General features: G+C 42.8%; 1 protein-coding gene across 5 annotated transcripts in view; it reads right to left on the bottom strand.

Moving 5' to 3' along the window:
* LNX1 (ligand of numb-protein X 1) overlaps positions 1-19,128 on the bottom strand; it is a 277,040-nt gene that overhangs the window by 202,740 nt on the left and 55,172 nt on the right. Inside the window, exon 1 of one of the 5 annotated variants that reach the window (XM_077279764.1) lies at positions 12,714-13,156. The exons of the other annotated variants lie outside the window; for them this stretch is intronic. Within the exon in view, the coding sequence (XP_077135879.1) occupies positions 12,714-12,805 (92 nt within the window). The 5' untranslated portion in view covers positions 12,806-13,156. Of the gene's footprint in view, positions 1-12,713; positions 13,157-19,128 lie in introns of those variants that run through there. 5 annotated transcript variants of the gene reach the window in all.

Raw genomic sequence — 19,128 nt, 5'->3', positions numbered from 1 at the left:
AGCGTTAACGGACCGCATTATGCCGCGGGTAACGCACTCTGTTAAGGCTACTATTAACCCTGTGTGACCAACTTTTACTATTGATGCTGCCTATGCAGCATCAATAGTAAAAAGATCTAATGCTAAAAATAATAAATAACAAAAAACCTGCTATTTTCACCTTCCGTCGTTCGCCGAGGCGCGCTCGGCTGCCGCCAGCTTCCATTCCCAGAGATGCATTGTGAAATTATCCAGAAGACTTAGCGGTCTCGCGAGACCGCTAAGTCATCTGGGTAATTTCGCAATGCATCGCTGGGAACGGAAGCTGGCGGCAGTCGCGCGCGCATCGACACAGCTTCGCTGGATGCCGGCGGGTGAGTATAGAACTCTTTTTTATTAATTTTTTTTTTTTTTAACAGGAATATGGTGCCCACACTGCTATATACTACGTGGGCGTGTGTTATATACTGCGTGGCTGCTATATACTACATGGCCAGTGTTAGATACTGCGTGGGCTGTTATATACTATGTGGGCTGTGTTATATACTATGTGGGCTGTGCTATATATTACGTGGGCAGTGTTATATACTGCGTGGCCTGTGTTATATACTGCATGAGCTGTGTTATATACTACGTGGGCTGTGCTATATACTTTGTGGGCTGTGTTATATACTGCGTGGGCTGTGCTATATATTACGTGGGCAGTGTTATATACTATGTGGCCTGTGTTATATACTGCATGGGCTGTATTATATACTGCGTGGGCTGTGCTATATACTGCATGAGCTGTGTTATATACTACGTGGGCTGTGCTATATACTATGTGGGCTGTGTTATATACTGCATGGGCTGTGCTATATATTACGTGAGCAGTGTTATATACTACGTGGCCTGTGTTATATACTGCATGGGCTGGGTTATATACTGCGTGGGCTGTGCTATATACTGCATGAGCTGTGTTATATACTACGTGGGCTGTGCTATATACTATGTGGGCTGTGTTATATACTGCATGGGCTGTGCTATATATTACGTGGGCAGTGTTATATACTATGTGGCCTGTGTTATATACTATGTGGGCTGTGTTATATACTGTGTGGCCTGTGTTATATACTGCATGAGCTGTTTTATATACTACGTGGGCTGTGCTATATACTATGTGGGCTGTGTGATATACTGCATGGGCTGTGCTATATATTATGTGGGCAGTGTTATATACTATGTGGCCTGTGTTATATACTGCGTGGGCAGTGTTATATACTACGTGGCCTGTGTTATATACTGCATGGGCTGTGTTATATACTGCGTGGGCTGTGCTATATACTACGTGAGCAATGTTATATACTGCGTGGGCTGTGCTATATACTACGTGAGCAATGTTATATACTACGTGGCTGCTATATACTACGTGGGCAATACTACGTGGGTAATGTTATATACTGCATGGGCTGTGTTATATACTGTTTGGTACGTGGCCTGTGCTATATACTATGTGGCTGCTAGATACATACATATTCTAGAATACCCGATGCGTTAGAAATGGGCCACCATCTAGTACGTACATAAGGATGGCACATGGACATGGACCACGGGCCTCACCAGTACTGGTTTTTCCAGTACAGGAATCACTAGTGTGAACGAGGCCTTATACTATGAGACTAAACAGATCAATTAAATGTAATAGTTTGTTAATGGTATTTTTTTTAAGCAGAACAGCTTCAAACATAATAACTTTTAAGAAGGCAGGGATGCCAGTGAAGACCTTATGGGCAAAGTAAAGAGAGCATAATAACTACTTAGAGAGGGGGTGGGGTGTAGAATAGAGGGTGCCTTTGGTTTGATATCAGATCATAAGTATTAGTTATTTGTGAAGTGTAAGGTTTGAGATTGCTTTACATGTTAGTCAGTCATTCAAATCCCAACTCCCCATAAAACTATATGGCCGGAGCAGTCCAGCATGTATTTATTACAGAGGAGAAAAAGTGGCTTCCAGACACCTTAGATAGTGACAGTGACACCTGTAATGTTACCTCTAAGCAATGTGCAGATTAGGCTCAAATTATATATTCTAAAGGTACAGTTACACTAAACGACTTACCAACGATCACGACCAGCGATACGACCTGGCCGTGATTGTTGGTAAGTCGTTGTGTGGTCGCTGGGGAGCTGTCACACAGACAGCTCTCTCCAGCGACCAACGATCAGGGGAACGACTTTGGCATCATTGAAACTGTCTTCAACGATGCCGAAGTCCCCGGGTAACCAGGGTAAACATCGGGTTACTAAGTGCAGGGCCGCGCTTAGTAACCCGATATTTACCCTGGTTACCATTGTAAAAGTTAAAAAAACCAAAAACACTACATACTCACATTCCGAGGTCTGTCACGTCACCCGCCGTCAGCTTCCCGCACTGACTGTGTCAGCGCCAGCCGTAAAGTAGAGCACAGCGGTGACGTCACCGCTGTGCTCTGCTTTACAGCCAGCGCTGACACAGTCAGTGCGGGAAGCTGACGCCGGGGGACGTGACAGACATCAGAATGTGAGTATGTACTGTTTTTTTTTAAACTTTTACAATGGTAACCAGGGTAAATATCGGGTTACTAAGCACGGCCCTGCGCTTAGTAACCCGATATTTACCCTGGTTACAAGTGAACACATCGCTGGATCGGCGTCACACACGCCGATCCAGCGATGACAGCGGGTGATCAGGGACCAAATAAAGGTCCTGATCATTCCCTACGACCAACGATCTCCCAGCAGGGGCCTGATCGTTGGTCGCTGTCACACATAACGAGATCGTTAGCGGGATCGTTGCTACGTCACCAAAAAGCGTGACGTTGCAACGATATCGTTAACGAAATTGTTATGTGTGAAGGTACCTAAAGGCTTACTATGTGTCATTAAGTACAGAAGATTGAGATATAGAAACATGGCAGAGTTTTGGAAAGCAAATGTCTATTAAAGGGAATCTGTCACCAGGTTTTTGCTACCTCATCTGAGAGTGGCATAATGTAGAGATAGAGACCCTGATTCCAGCGATGAACCACTTAGTTTACTGGGTGCAGCGGTTCTGAACACAATCAGAGTTTTTAGATCTAACATTTAGCAGAGCTCAGAAAGCTAACCTTGCCCACACCTGACATTGAGTTGCTAATCAGTGCTGATGATATGGTTGGAACCAGGTCTCACATGAGCACCAGTCTAGCAGTGATATTCTCCTGGTAATAAAACACTCATTGTAATGAAACAGCACACAGCCTAATAAGTGACCTGAAATCAGTGTCTCAGCTCCTATCTCATGCTCCCCTCAGATTACATAAGCAAAAAAGCTTCTGACATATTCCATTTAAAGATGAGAAACAGGATGGTGAGGAATAATTAAAAGTAACAGGACCAATTTCTAAGGAGGTTATTCAGGGATGCTCTCTGTCTGCCATGGTGACATTTTGTCTATAGTTATGTAAGGTCCAGTGTAATTGGGCATACTAGTTATGTGATCTTATATCATTCTGCACAATACTTCATTGTGCCAGAGGTAAAGATCAGTGCATTGAGGTTTAAATCCCATAACAGACCTTCCATAATACAGATTTAAGAAAATGTATTTTTCAGTGCAACCCAGAGAGTAACCACATAAACCGTGCCAGACAGAATGTTTCATAGTTTCCATTCCAAAAGTGACCCCATAAAGAGCGCCAATCAGCAGGTTACCCAATACCAAAAAGGACGCACAGTTCTAGGGAATCAGAGCGTGAGCTGTGAGCTTCCAACAAGGGCAGACCTCTTGAGTCCCTCCTAAAATGTTCATCTTTTTAACTTGAGAAATAAATTTGCATTAATACATTTAATATTGCTTCATCCTCCAATTCCCTCTCCCATACCGCTCATCTCAACACATACAATAGTCACATACAGTGGGGAAAAAAATTATTTAGCCAGCCACCAATTGTGCAAGTTCTCCCACTTAAAAAGATGAGAGAGGCCTGTAATTGACACCATAGGTAGACCACAATTGTGAGAGTCAAAATGAGAAAACAAATCCAGAAAATCACCTTGTCTGATTTGGCAAGATTTATTTTGCAAATTATGGTGGAAAATAAATATTTGGTTATTAACAAAAGTTCCTCTCAATATTTTGTTATATATCCTTTGTTGTCAATGACAGAGGTCAAACATTTTCTGTAAGTCTTCACAAGGTTGCCACACACTGTTGGTGGTATGTTGGCCCAATCCTCCATGCAGATCTCCTCTAGAGCAGTGATGTTTTGAGCCTGTTGCTGGGCAACACGGACGTTCAACTCCCTCCAAAGGTTTTCTATGGGGTTGAGATCTGGAGACTGGCTAGGCCACTCCAGGACCTTCACGTGCTTCTTATGAAGCCACTCTTTCGTTGCCCTGGTGGAGTGCTTGGGATCATTATCATGCTGAAAGACCCATCCACGTTTCATTTTCAATGCCCTTGCTGATGGATGGAGGTTTGCACTCAAAATCTCACGACACATAGCCCCATTCATTCTTTCATGTACACAGATCAGTTGTTCTGATCCCTTTGCAGCGACAGAAACAGCAGCAAAGCATAATGTTGCCAGCCACCCCCATGCTTCACAGTAGGTATGATGTTCTTTGTATGCAACTCAACATTCTGTCTCCTCCTGCCCCAACGGATGAAGCATTTGCGAAACAGCGCTCGTCGGGCTTGGGATAACAAGCACAGGTACTCCAACCTAGCGGCACGGTCACTTTGAAATTATACCCGCACTACAGGTAAACCCACTCTATCATGTGAATTCCCTCTCCCCTTTTTGGCACGTTTTGACATAAGTAGCTTTTACTTTCCAGAATATTAACAACCTGGTGTTGTATTTTCTGGACATATGCCGCTCCTGTTGACCTTTTTCCTAGCGACTAACACAATTCTGGGGCTATATTCTACACATGGCGTAATTCCTGTATAGTTTCATTTATAACCCGCCGTGCCCGTACTATTTAGTTACAGATACAATCGCCAGCTTTTGCCTTGCACATCTGGTTATTGGTTAATCTATATTTCTTTTGGCTTTGTGCCGTTATAGTTTATTCATTAATATATGGCCGCCAGATGTGCATTGCACACATGGGTATTGGTAATTAATTGATACTCCCTTGTTGGTTATGTACCTTGCTAAATTCCCTTTGTAGTACTGGTGTTTTTTTCCCCCTTCTTATTTTAATTGTGTATTTTTCTGTTAAAACTTGTTTTAAATATTTATTAATAAATTTACTATTTTATGTATATGATCTTCCTTCACTTCTTTTTCTTTTATGGTATTCCATATTAGAATATGTACTGGCTTAAGCAGAGGGATATGTCTGGCACTGCAGGATCTGAGTCCCTGGCGGCGCAGTGTATTACTGATGGTAGCCTTTGTTACGGTGGTACCAGCTCTATGCAGGTCATTCACTAGGCTCCCCCGTGTGGTTTTGGGATTTTTGCTCACCGTTCTTGTGATCATTTTGACCCCACAGGGTGAAATCTTGTGTGGAGCCCCAGATCGAGGAACATTATCAGTGGTCTTGTATGTCTTTCATTTTCTTATTATTGCTCCCACAATTGATTTCATTACACCAAGCTGGTTGGCTATTGCAGATTCAGTCTTCCCAGCCTGGTGCAGGGCTACAATTTTGTTTCTGGTGTCCTTTGACAGCTCTTTGGTCTTCACCATAGTGGAGTTTGGAGTGTGACTATTTGAGGTTGTGGACAGGTGTCTTTTATACTGATAACAAGTTCAAACAGGTGCCATTACTACAGGTAATGAGTGGAGGACAGAGGAGCCTCTTACAGAAGAAGTTACAGGTCTGTGAGAGCCAGAAATCTTGCATGTTTTTTGGTGACCAAATACTTATTTTCCACCATAATTAGTAAAATAAATCTTGCCAAATCAGACAAGGTAAAGGTGATTTTCTGGATTTGTTTTCTAATTTGACTCTCATAGTTGTGGTCTACCTACGATGTCAATTACATGCCTCTCATCTTTTTAAGTGGGAGAACTTGCACAATTGGTGGCTGACTGAATACTTTTTTCCCCACTGTATTTCAAATATAAAATCAACAACATCATAGCTTCAACCCACAAACCTCAAAGTTAGGGATCAGCAAATCCAAACGGTAAAGTTTTGTGTTCGTACTGGATACCTCATATCCAGTGTTGAACCCCAAACACAGACCTCTTACTGTACATCCGTGTTACTGTCCGGGTTCGGCAGCCTACTAAAGCTTGATGAAAGGCTGCAGCGCAGCCAATGAACAAGCTTTAATTCTGTGGTCACTTCTGACCCCATCACAGTCATGCCAAATAATGCATCATTAAGGTTACAGCACCAGATCTCACGAGGGCAACGCGAAAGCCGGAGTGATGAGCCGGGACGTCACCACTTATCATTTGGCAGCTGTGAACTAAGGTAACCTTAAAGACATTACCTCAATTCACAGTGGCCGGGTCTTGCAATGTGCAGTGTGAGACCTGGCAGCGGCTGCCTTTTCAGTCTATGGAGCTTCATTCTCTGAATAGGGCTTCATACACTGGATGAAGAAGCCTAGGATTGTCGTGGAACTTTCATTTGGATTACGGTGGACTAGTGTGGATTTTTTTTCAATAAAAGTGTGAATGAGGGACATTGTAGGGGAGTTATTTTTTCAACCCAACAATTACATTACCCCAATTGCCAATGCACCATGGCAATCAAGAAAAGCAGAGGTTAAGCACCAGAATTGCTACATATAATGGATGCACCATTTCATGGGCGGCTGAAGGAGGTCTTATTAGGCTGGGAAGGAGCCAATATTCATGTTCCTTCCTAGCCTATTAATATCAGCACCCAGCTGTCTGCTTTGCCTTAGCTGATTATTCAAAATAGGGGGGACCCCAAATCATTTTTTAGGGTCCCTCCATTTTTATTAACCAGCAAAGGCAAAGCTGACAGCTGAGGGCTGATATAAATAGGCGGGTAAGGTCCATGGATACTTGCCCCTTCCCAGAATAATAAGACCAACTCACAGCTGTTTATTTTCATTTATTTATTTACAAATACAGTAAACTACACACACAAGGCACTGCTCCACTCCTCCACTTGGACCTCCACCCCCTGGTTCAAGATTTTTTTTTTTTATATGTTATTTTTGCTCAGTTTTGCAGTCTCCTAGTTTTTACTACAAGCATTTTACAGTCATTTTACAGCATCAAAGATCGGGTCCCCATTGACTTATATGGGGTTCGGTTCTGGGGTCAAGTTCGGGTCAAATTCTGGTACCCAAACTGAACTTTGGACTCAGATTCGGTTGAACCCGACAAATCGGAACTACTACAGGTTCGCTCATCCCTACTCACAACCCCTCTACACGTCTGCCCGATCATTAACTAACTTCTCTAGATTATGGATGAAAAGCTTCTCTCCATGCTCTAAAAATTACACCTCACCACCTGTGCACTTGATTCGATCCTATTCCATCTTGCTATATTGTTTTCCCTAACCCATCTATCCCATCTGCCATTAACCATTGGCATATTAGCTTTTTCCTTTAAACAAATCACAATTGATTTGCTATTTGACAATGTTTCACAATATTACTCAATGCTTCGTCTTATAGACCTTATCATCTGCATTCAGTGCAGTTGACCACTCCATTGTGTTACAAACTCTTTCATCTACTGGCATCACAGCCTTGGCACTGTACTGAATCTCTCTGTACCTTAATAAACAAATATCTCCAGTTCACATATCACCTCTTGTCTTTCCTGGAATGGTGCTCTCAATGCTCTTGTCCTCGGACCTCTACTCTTCTCTATCTATAACATATGGATAGGACAACTCACATGGTCCCATGGCACTTTTACGCTGATACTTACAATTACCTCTCTGACACAGATGTCACCTCTTTGCTATTTAAAATGCCAGAATCTTTATCAGTTATATACTCCTCTTGCTTTCAAAAGTAAAACATAGAGAAAACTGAAGTCATTATCTTTTGAATCCCCATTAGATCTATCAACCTCTGTTAACTGTTCCTCACTCTCCCCAGTCTCATCGTCTCAAATCTTATTCCTCTTTTGACTCTTCCCACACATCCAAACCCTTAACATCTTCTGCCCCTTTCAACTCAAAAATGTTCCTCGAATCTGCTTGTCAGTAAGAAAAATCTAGTAACATTCTGTACCATTTGTCTCTGTGGCCTCCCATCTAACACTCTTGTACCCACCTACCTACCTTACTCCTTTGTTTTTCTCCCAATTCCGTCATAGGCTACACATTGTCCTGAGAATTTTGTTCAAAACAGTATGAATCACTTACAACCAGTCGTCTCCTTGCATCTCTCCCCTAATCTCCCTCTTGCTTCCCACACGTAATCTCCAGGCCGCACCAAACCTCCTTCTTCGCTCTCTCCTTGTCTGCTGCTTACACAATTGTCTACCCAATTTCATCCATGCATCCATTACTTTGGAACTCACTACCTCAATAGATTCATTTATCACTTCTTCAGAAAAGCTGACAACCTAGAATAACCCTGCTGCCAGTACTCTGCCATGTAAGCCGCTTCTACCCTCACCTCCTGTCTCCTCCTTCTTCTCTTGCAGATTGTAAACTCCTGTGGACAGTGTATACCTATGTACCAGTCCACGACTCATTAAGTAACGTATTTGCTTTCTACCTTATATTACATAGTGTTATGTATTTGTGATGTACTCTAAAGCCTTTTTCATATGTACAATGCCTTGTAGCGCACTGGGGAATAGGACGTTAAGCGCCAAGAGTAATATATTGCTCTTAAAAGAACTAGTGCGATTCTAAGTTTGCAAACTTTTTTGTACTAGCATGTAAATTAAAAACTATTGACTTGCTAAAATATTAAAGGTTGACAGTCCTCTAACTGAATGGCTAACTGAAAAGATGGTGACAAATAGAAAGCTCAAGTCTCTCATCAGGCTTAGTATGTGAAAATTTGAAGAGTAGTAGAGAAGGACAATATCACGTTGAATGGGTTGCGCTGCGGTAAATGAGAAGCCATTTGTGTTCCAAAATGGTTCTTAATTTTTCCAACCACTTTCGGCACCACACTGGCACCTTTTTTACCTTGAGTAAGGTGCTGGTCTGGTGCTGAAATGCATTGGAACAATATAGAACCATTTTGCAACACAAAAGACCTCTCATTTACTGCAGCACAGCCTGTTCAATGTGATATCGTCCTCCTCTACTGTTCATCTGAAAGGAGTGCTCGCTCTCCAGCCAAGAGGCCGCAGCAGCAGTTACACATGACTAGAAGTGTTGCGCTTTCTGTGAGGCAGTGACCCCTGTTACAGCTAGGGGGCGCTGTATGTGCTCTCCAGAATGTGCATGGAAGCGTAGTGAGGCCATAAGGGCGTACTACAGACACAGGTGTGGCTGTAATTAGAATAGTGAAGCAGTGACTGATTAAAAGCCCTGTAGTAGTGGGGGAGGTGGTCAGTGTGTTCTTGGAAGCAGACAGAGCAGTTGTCTGCAGAGCTCTCTCTGTGTGGAGCAACACAGAGGCTAAACGAACCAGAGAGACTGACACCCTGCATCTTGGGCTGTCTTGTGTACCCGGCTGCACTCCAGAGGATAAAGAGTGCAGTGCGCTGAGTGAGTACAGAGACTCGTTACCGGCGTGTGGTCACCCAGGGAAACTGGACAGAGGGAAGTTCGGCCTGTGTATTGACTGCATCATATAGCCATGCATTATTAATGGACTGTATGAAGAAGCCGTATACTATATTGACTGTGTGAAGTAACACAATAAAAGAACGTTTTGTTTGAACTTGTTTGGGTCACTGCCGTTTCACTGTGTGTGGTCATACCGCTGCATCACACTTCACAAAACACCGCCAGGTGAGCGCACACAATGTCCCCCATCCTGCTCCTGGGCAGGCTCACGTCTCTCTGCCCTGCCGAGGGTAGAGCAAAGTACTGTAGCACGCATGCGCCGGCTTTAACCTACGGGACTTTAGCCTTTCTTGGTGCATGCACACTACCATGCTTTGCTCTCTGAGGGCAGAGAGAAGTGAGCCTGCGATGGGGGACACCATGTAGATAACATAGGACAAGTCATCACATGAAGCAGAGAAGGAGGACAGTGATCGCAAGAAGAGAGGAGGCGCCGGAACAAGACCAGAGACGCCTATCGGACCGGATCCCTCCAGCTGTACGTATAATAAAAGCTATTCTTTGTGCCTTGCGGAGTGGATTTGGGACACATACAGTATATACATCTTTCTAGTATACTGTACCAGAGGGCTTACAGGTGCTGGCCCTTTTTTATATGGCGAAAACCTGGTAACAGGTTCACTTTAAAATGTATCAACCACTGAGGATTCTCAATTTTTTATATTTTGTCTATCTGCAGTCTCACCCAGTACAAAGATATATTTTTCCTATTGACATGCATGAATAAAATGGATCTTTCACACAGAAATATCTCTCGTTCACCAACCAACCGTCAACTCGGAAGTTTTATTCCAGTAGCTACTTACAGTATATATCCTTCCCCTGCAGGAGCTGATCGCCTGCAGAAAACATTTACAGCTTACGAGGAGGCTTTCTAGGAGGATGTCCCCTTTTTTTGGTTTACTCCTGGCTAATCCCATTGGGCTATGGCTAACTAAGGGTACTGTCACACAGTGCAATTTTGATCGCTACGACGGCACGATCCGTGACGTCGCAGCGATCGTATGATTATCGCTCCAGCGTCGTAGACTGCGGTCACACGTTGCAATCACGGCGCTGGAGCGATGCCGAAGTCCCCGGGTAACCAGGGTAAACATCGGGTTACTAAGCGCAGGGCCGCGCTTAGTAACCCGATGTTTACCCTGGTTACCAGCGTAAACGTAAAAAAAAAACAAACAGTACATACTCACATTCCGGTGTCTGTCCCCCGGCGTTCTGCTTCTCTGCACTGTGTAAGCGCCATAGCCGGAAAGCACAGCGGTGACGTCACCGCGTCACCGCTGTGCTCGCTTTCCGGCTGGCCGGCGCTCACAGTGCAGAGAAGCTGAGACGCCGGAGGACAGACACCGGAATGTAAGTATGTACTGTTTGTTTTTTTTACGTTTACGCTGGTAACCAGGGTAAACATCGGGTTACTAAGTGCGGCCCTGCGCTTAGTAACCCGATGTTTACCCTGGTTACAAGCGAACACATCGCTGGATCGCTGTCACACACAACGATCCAGCGATGTCAGCGGGTGATCAAGCGACGAAAGAAAGTTCTAAACGATCTGCTACGACGTACGATTCTCAGCAGGATCCCTGATCGCTGCTGCGTGTCAGACACTGCGATATCGTAACGATATCGCTAGAACGTCACGAATCGTACCGTCGTAGCGATCAAAATTGCACTGTGTGACAGTACCCTAAAGATCCCATTTCTTTATCGGTCATATCTCCATTGCCTGTAGAAATATTGACCTAGATAGGTGTGAACTTTAGCAGTTCTTCCTATGAGCAGCACCTTTGCGTTCTATATATTCTAGATTTAGTATTTCTCCTGACAGTTCTGCAGCAGCTCTCCTTACAGATTAATCATTTCCTAATCTGTTAGCTCTCCTCTGTGCTGGCTAATCTTTAATCTGTGTCTGTGATGTTAGATTATTAAAACGGTTACACCTATCTGTGCCCGCGCCTCACATTATCTCCGATGTGAATCACTTGATGTAAACATAGGGCACGACACGTGACGGAAAATATCTGTTGATTCAGACTTTGCGTAGAGCTAATTACAGAGCAGATATAACTCGTCCCTCATCACAGCCATGCCACCAGCAATTACTGAACTATTAATTAATGATTAACCATGTGGACAGGGGGAATTCTACAACAGGCTCATTGTCAGGACTGTTCCGTCAGGGCCAAGCGCGCACGCTTAACTTGTGATCTGGGCTACAAGTGTTCTGCAATGATATTTTAACCCAGCCGTTGCAGTCACCGGGACTAATCCATCATGCCGGCGGTGCTTAGTCACCAGTTGTCAGGTTATTACCATTGTGGCCTATATTATTGATGCTTTTTAAAGCAAACACAGTCAATGGAGAAAAGAATTTATCATAAAGGCATTTCACACATGCAAATCCTGGATATTCAACAGTTCATCCACGTTAATCTTTAACGGAACGGATCACCTTCCTGCCAGCAAACAGATCATATTCCCTTTCTCATTGCTAATTCATGACTGAATGCAAAGATTCTGCTATGGAAGGACGCTAATTAGGACTCCCAAGAATACAAATGAGGGATCTTAAAGGGACAGACATGGTTTTTAAAAAAATAAATAAATAATAGGAAAAAAAAAAAGAAATAAAAAGTGAACAGTAATACAAATACTGCGCTACTGCTTAAGGGGAGCACAAGTGACTAGCCTACAAGTGAAGTGCTCTTCCATTCAATATATAGATGCATACAAGTAGGAGCAAAGAATCCGCACTCATCTATATGACTTCTGCACGTCTAAGACTAACGTACTCCCAATAGTTTTAACCCCTCGTTAGCCATTTACAAGTACAAAACACCAATGACCACAACAAAAGATTTTATTGCAAGGGTTTTTTTTCCCCTTTAACAGAAGAAAGTCTTCACTTTGTGACCGACGGACATAGAGTATATAGACATTTTGCCATAAATATTCCATCACGTTTGGACACATAGGTGGACAGCACACACAGACACACATATAGGTTCACTGTGAGTACTCACAGTTCGGAATAGAGGAAATGTAGATTGCCCATATTGTCTATATAGTTGGCAGGGCTTAGCCAAGGTAGAACCAATAACAGAAGAGCCTTCATTTTGAGCACAGCGTGGATATGGCTTCCTCCTCACCAATTTCTTTGCTGCTATTACAAGAAAGGCTTCCAGCTTCTATGATAGATAACTGTTTTTTTTTTGTTTTGCAGATGGTTCGCTGCTTGGTTAAATCAGATGTAGGACATCATGAATCTGGTAGAGATTTCATACTAAGCAATGCTGGAGAAGAAACAAAAATCATTGACCTGTAAGAGGATTAGTTCATTTGGATGTCAGATTGGTAGAGATGTGGAGGTTTCAGAGACAATGCAGCCAGCATGGATGGCGAGACAGTGACTTATGCTGGGAAGCAGGCTGATGTAAGGTAGAGGGACCAGCCTCCTGCGCTACACAGAGTGGTTCTCCACAAACAGCTGGTACATTTACATCACTGGCTCCAAGCAGATGGGTTGTGAGAGCTTAGGAAGCCAAAGAGGTTTGCCTCTCTGATGATGCTGTGCAATGCCTATACTTTCATTTACATATACTGCTCTCAGGATAAAATCCCTTTAAAGAAAAAAAAAGAGGGTTGTGAAAAACGTAAAGAAAATTTGTCTGCAATGTTATAGGCTTAGGGCATGAAATGGTTAATCCACTACGCTACAAAAAAAGAGCCAGCAGTCCCACAAAAATAAAAGAATAACTATGTGATCCAGAATATGTCATATATAATGCACACTATCTGTGTGGCTTTTATATTTTGTCATCACTTTTGATGTGAATGAACAGATAAATGTGACCGTGCGTGAAACATCTCACTCAACGTGTCCCCATATATTCATTTTATATAGTAAGAATAGAACAAAGCAGTCTATACTCCCTACAATATGGCACAAATGAGGCTGCTCAGACCTCACTAGGCACAGATTGGACTTGGTGGATTCTTATGAACATCCTGTTATATCTATGCAGATGTTGATAAGGACATGTGGACCCCACATGATGCACATGGTCATCGTCCAAATGTCATTGTGTACAGTGTGGACCACAATGTACTGCATGAAGAGACTGATGAACGAGGGAGATCGGAAAGGGACCTGAGCTAAGCCAAAATGATTCTTAGGGGTCCACAATCTAGGAGATGAACATTATGGTTTCTAATGAGTGGGGACAGGAGACCATGAACTATGCCTTTTAAACACGACAATGCATAAATGTTCCCTACTTAAAGGATCTTTCTTAAAGCTTAAATAAAAATGCAATGTACGGCTTCTTCATGGTGGGACAGTAGGTCTCAGAAGGAGGTCTCAGAATCACACACATTGTTATGGTATGCAAAGCCAAACAGACAAAGGCAAGAGTAGAGTTAAAGGCAACCTGTAATGTAAAATAACGCTATTAACCTGCAGATATGGGGTTGATCTTGGTTTAATAGCGTCCTGACACCGCGCAGACCCGCCACTGACAGCCCCACTGCTGGGTAAAAATGTACTTTATTCCTCCCAGCAGGCTTGCTCTTTCAGTCATAGGAGCGGCATCAACATGGATTGAGTCAATGCTCTGTGTATAGAGAGTGGCTGATGTAACCGTGGCCCCCGCACTGACTGACAGGAGCTCAGCAATAGAGCTCATTAGGGCCGGCTGTTAGTCAGTGCCGGTTACATCCGCCGTCCTCTATACAGAGAGTGGTGACTGATGCCGCGGCGGCACCACCTGCATGACTAAAAGAGTGAGGCTGCCAGTGGAATAAAGTTCATTTCCTCCAAGCAGCGGGGCATGGTGTCAGAAGGCTATAAATCTGCAGATTAACCCCATATCTGAAGGTTAATAGCATTATTTAACATAACAGATTGTGAGACTGTCAGCTGAGGTTACTGTAGTGGGCAGGATTCATCACCAAGTTTCTCAATGTCTGAAACATGGGGATCTATGGATAACATCAATAGTCTAATTATTAATTTGCTAATTAAATGCAAAACGTACCAATTTTTTTTAAATATATTCATCACATTGATACATAGCATGCTATCCAGGATCCTGTAGGTAAAGTGGTTGGTTTGGTGAAAATAAGTTACTATCCACATAATAGGAGGAAACATTTTGATCAGTAGGTGTCCGATCGCTGGAACCTGCGCTGTTTGGCAGAATGAGGCACTTTTATCCCCGTTAGTAATGAACAGCAGTGCACATGCTCGACTGTCGCTCCATTCATTCTCTAGGGGCCCCAGGTGCTGCTCTCGGCTTTTCCTGGCAGCCTCATCAATTATGAATGGAGCGCTGGTCTGGCTTTTCCATTTTGTAACAGGGATAAAGGTGCCTCGTTGGAGATAAAAATTTCCAATTTTGCTGATCGTTGCAGGTCTCATTGGGTTGGAACCCCACGGATCAATAAATTGTCACCCACTATATCCTGTAGCTAAGTTTTTACTTATTTTCACAGGACAACCACTTTAATGCTATATATAAAAGGAAATTCACACAAAACATAACATGTGTCTTTTTAACTGTGGCATTTTTCTTTGGCGAAAAATAATGCACACATATAGTACTGCTTACCTCTGATCCCTATGTTCAGATTTCTCTTGGAATCCCTGAAAAACAAGATTCTGATAGAAACCCTGACAGACGCATGATGGCGTCATTTATTTCAGTGAAGCTGATGGAGTAATTTTGGACACTGTGTGGCCTCTGTCTGTCAATATCCATCTTTTACATGTGAAAAAAATGTAAATAATAAAAAATGTACTAAGTTGTACACGTCTGCGAAGACACAGAATTGTATCTTAATTAACCAGACGACTATTTTTAGCAAGTGAGATAGAATAGACTTATCTATATGTTTACTTTTGAATGTAAGTGTTTTTTCTGAATGGTAAAGAAAACAGACTTTTGCTTATGTAAGCCTGTAATATTGACTTGTAAGTTGGCATTTATTGTAACATATTGTGCTCTTATCCTTGATGACTAGTAATGTTTACTGATATGATAATTATACATTGTCCAGGGCAGATAGTTTGCTGATTTTTAAAACAGAGAAGAAAATCTATGCAAATAGATTACATATTCAAACAAGGCAACTTTGTCATCACTATTCTTCCCCTTATCTGTGATGCTGGACTGAAGGACACTTGCTAAACATAAAAAGATGTGATATGCCTCTATGAGACACAGAGAGAGAGAGAGCCAGAGATTCAGGTAAGACATCCAAACATCCAGAGACTCTACAGGACTGCAGCAATTACATCATGGCTCCATAACTAGGGACACAGATTCATTATTCTACAGGATGCCAGCTTAGGGGACTAAGGCCCCGGCTGGAAGAATACATATCTGCTCCATTAACCATCACAAATCCATGAGTAGGTTTGTCACCAGGCTACAATGAGATGTTCAGAGAAGCCGGGTTGTGACCCTCTGGTCAACTGGCCTTGTACCTGAATGGACTGTCATCTTCCTAAGCTTGTTGTTACCTCCACTGTGTGTGCATGCCACAGGTGGGGTAATCGACCCAGGAAGATGAAGCCAGGTTGTGACCTTCCGGTCAACTGGCCTTGTATCTAAATGAACTGTCATCTTCCTACGCTTGTCATTACCTCCTCTCTGTGTGCGTATACAGCTGGGGTAGTCGACCCTGGAAGCTCTGAAGTAACAGCTGCCATTATCCCAGTGAGTCAGTGGAATGGTGAGACTATGTAATGTGCACCATCTTGGCATATTTTGCTGTGACTGTTCTATGTGTTATCTGCCTGTTTTGTGGTTCAATAAAGCATTGCCACACTGTTTTACCCTCACCCTGTGTTGTCTGAGTAGCATTATCCCCACGTTACAAGGAGAGCGGGCCATGCGGTTTCGGCTAGTGGACTTGGGCACCCGCCGACCTCCTTGTGTCTCCACCACATCCATGTCCAAACTCATGATAAGGCCACAGAGAATCTTACATGGCCCCGAAAAAAACCCATAGACTTAAACGATGAGTATGAATATTACATGCAATGCAAAGGCTTGACCATAAATGAATCTGACTACTATAGTACGGGGTGGACATATCATTAGTGCAGCCTAAGAGGTAAGGTGGCCACTTCCTCCTATCTGAATACTGTTGTACGGGGGTAGCCATATCATCAGTGTAGCCTAAGGGGTAAGGGGGCCACTTCCTCCTATCTGAATACTGTTGTACGGGGCTAGCCATATCATCAATGTAGCCTAAGGGGTAAGGGGGCCACTTCCTCCTATCTGAATAGTGCTGTATGGGGGTAGCCATATCATCAGTGCAGCCTAAGGGTAAGGGGGCCATTTCCTCCAATCCAAATACTATAGTACGGGGGTGGACATATATCATTAGTTCAGCCTAGGAGAAAGTGGTCCCCTTAACTCTTATCTGAATACTATAGTATGGGGGTGGACATATCATCAGTGCAGCCTAAGAGGTAAGGAGGCCTCAAAGTAGCAAGCGGCTTCTGTCATAGGCAGAACTATTAGACTGTAAATGGCCCATATACTGTTTGTGCAGAAGGGCCCTTTTATTTTTGTGTCCACTACTGCCATAGTATATCGCATAATGCACTGAGGGACATAAACAGGAGAGGGCTCCAGTGCAAAAACAGTATATGGGTTCTTTGCGGTCCAATAATTCATCATAAAGCTCAATTCCACCTGCTTTGGAGATAGAAGTGGCCCCCTTACCTCTTTGGCCCCTGAGCAGCTGCACAGGCAGCACCAATGGTATGTCCTCCCCTGGCCTTATGCACAAGACACAAACAATACTCCAAAGTAACAGAATGCAGTTTCAATAAATTGCATAAAAATGAATATAAGCAAAAAGGCAAAGAGGTAATCCAAGTGGGAATTATTTATGGAAACATAACCATTTGTGTAACCAAAAAGGTTATAGTTAGTCCCAATTTACTCATCGAGTGGCAGCCGTGATCAAAATGTAATGATTTATTTAGATTTGTATTTATTTCTATTATATTCACTTGCTCTAATATAAATATCTCTACTTAGTGACATCCACATGTAGTGTAATTAGAACGGCACAAATTCCTGCCACCGCTGGCCAGCAGAAGCCGCGGATTACAGTAATTGGTCATGCCATTCCATAAACAGCAGTTACAGAGACGAATGGCAACTGTGCACTGTAGTACTATGCTGTTCTAAATAGGCCATGACATCAGCAGCATCCAGTGAGGGTCTACACACATCACTAAACAAGAAAAGACGGGCATCAGCTCCTCCATAACCAGTAATGTTACAGACGCACAAGCACATTATGTAAGCTCACATTGCGTTCCTCATTGGGCACATGAACACATTATATAAGCTCACATATCATGTGCATTATTATAGCCATCTTTTTTTTTTATATACTTTTTGCAAAAGAAAAAAGAATGCAAAAAAAAAAAAGAGAGAGAGAACCCAAATGTGCATCAACAGTTCATATTAATATACATGGACTTGATACTAGTCAAGATTCCTTTATCTTCAAGGAAAACACATCCAGCCAGACTGACTCAGGAATGACCTCAACGCTTTTCTTTGGGGAACGTCCTTTCAGATATTAAAAAGCCTAAGCCATCCTTCCCAAAGTAAGCCGTTAACAAACAGACACTGGTGGTCCTAAGTAGATGGTAATATATATACTGGATTCTCTTGTTCCTCACAATGGAATCAATGTTGAAGAACAGAAAAACATATTATACGCTAGCATATACTCTGGGGGTGATATGTGTAATAGAGGACACTGTTTCCTGTAACATGTCCATCTGTCCCATAATTACATTTTCAGTACTGGCTTTGTGTATCTGGAAGCAGAGGCTAACACTGGTAAGAATAATCAGGCTATGTTACAGAGGAACTAAATGTAGGCAATCCCCAGCCATGTTCTCCCGTTAGAGAATGGACTTCATACATAGACAGTAATTAATCGTCATGTGTCATGTCTTTAAGCTTTAAGGTATTTTTTCAATTGCAGAGCCACACGTATTACTGGTGTTACCTTAGATCTTCTGTTATTGCTCATTAGGATTGACATACCGTGACCACATGATAAACATTTCTAAATTATAAGGTCTACATGATACATGGCAACAATGGCCCTGTAATCTCAGCAGGATACGCCTATTATTATTTGCATTCTATTATCTCCTTTAGGGCTCACTCACAAGTATAAGCATATAACAGTTCTATCCAATGTTTTATCAGATACCACTCGGACCAATGTTGCTCTACGGGGCAGTGTAGATTGGTGATTTTTTAAGTTCTCAATCTTCTCCATGCTCGTGCTCCGATTCTCCCATGCAAGAGAATCAGAGCACACTAATATCATGCTCTGCTCAAACTTGGATCAGAGTTTGTGCCAATTAGCATAATCAATCCAATTCCCTCC

Source organism: Ranitomeya variabilis, chromosome 1 (genome assembly GCF_051348905.1).
Source record: "Ranitomeya variabilis isolate aRanVar5 chromosome 1, aRanVar5.hap1, whole genome shotgun sequence".
Taxonomy (NCBI): Eukaryota; Metazoa; Chordata; class Amphibia; order Anura; family Dendrobatidae; genus Ranitomeya; species Ranitomeya variabilis.
Note: the sequence above shows the minus strand (reverse complement) of the source record. Positions and strands in the feature narration are given on the sequence as shown.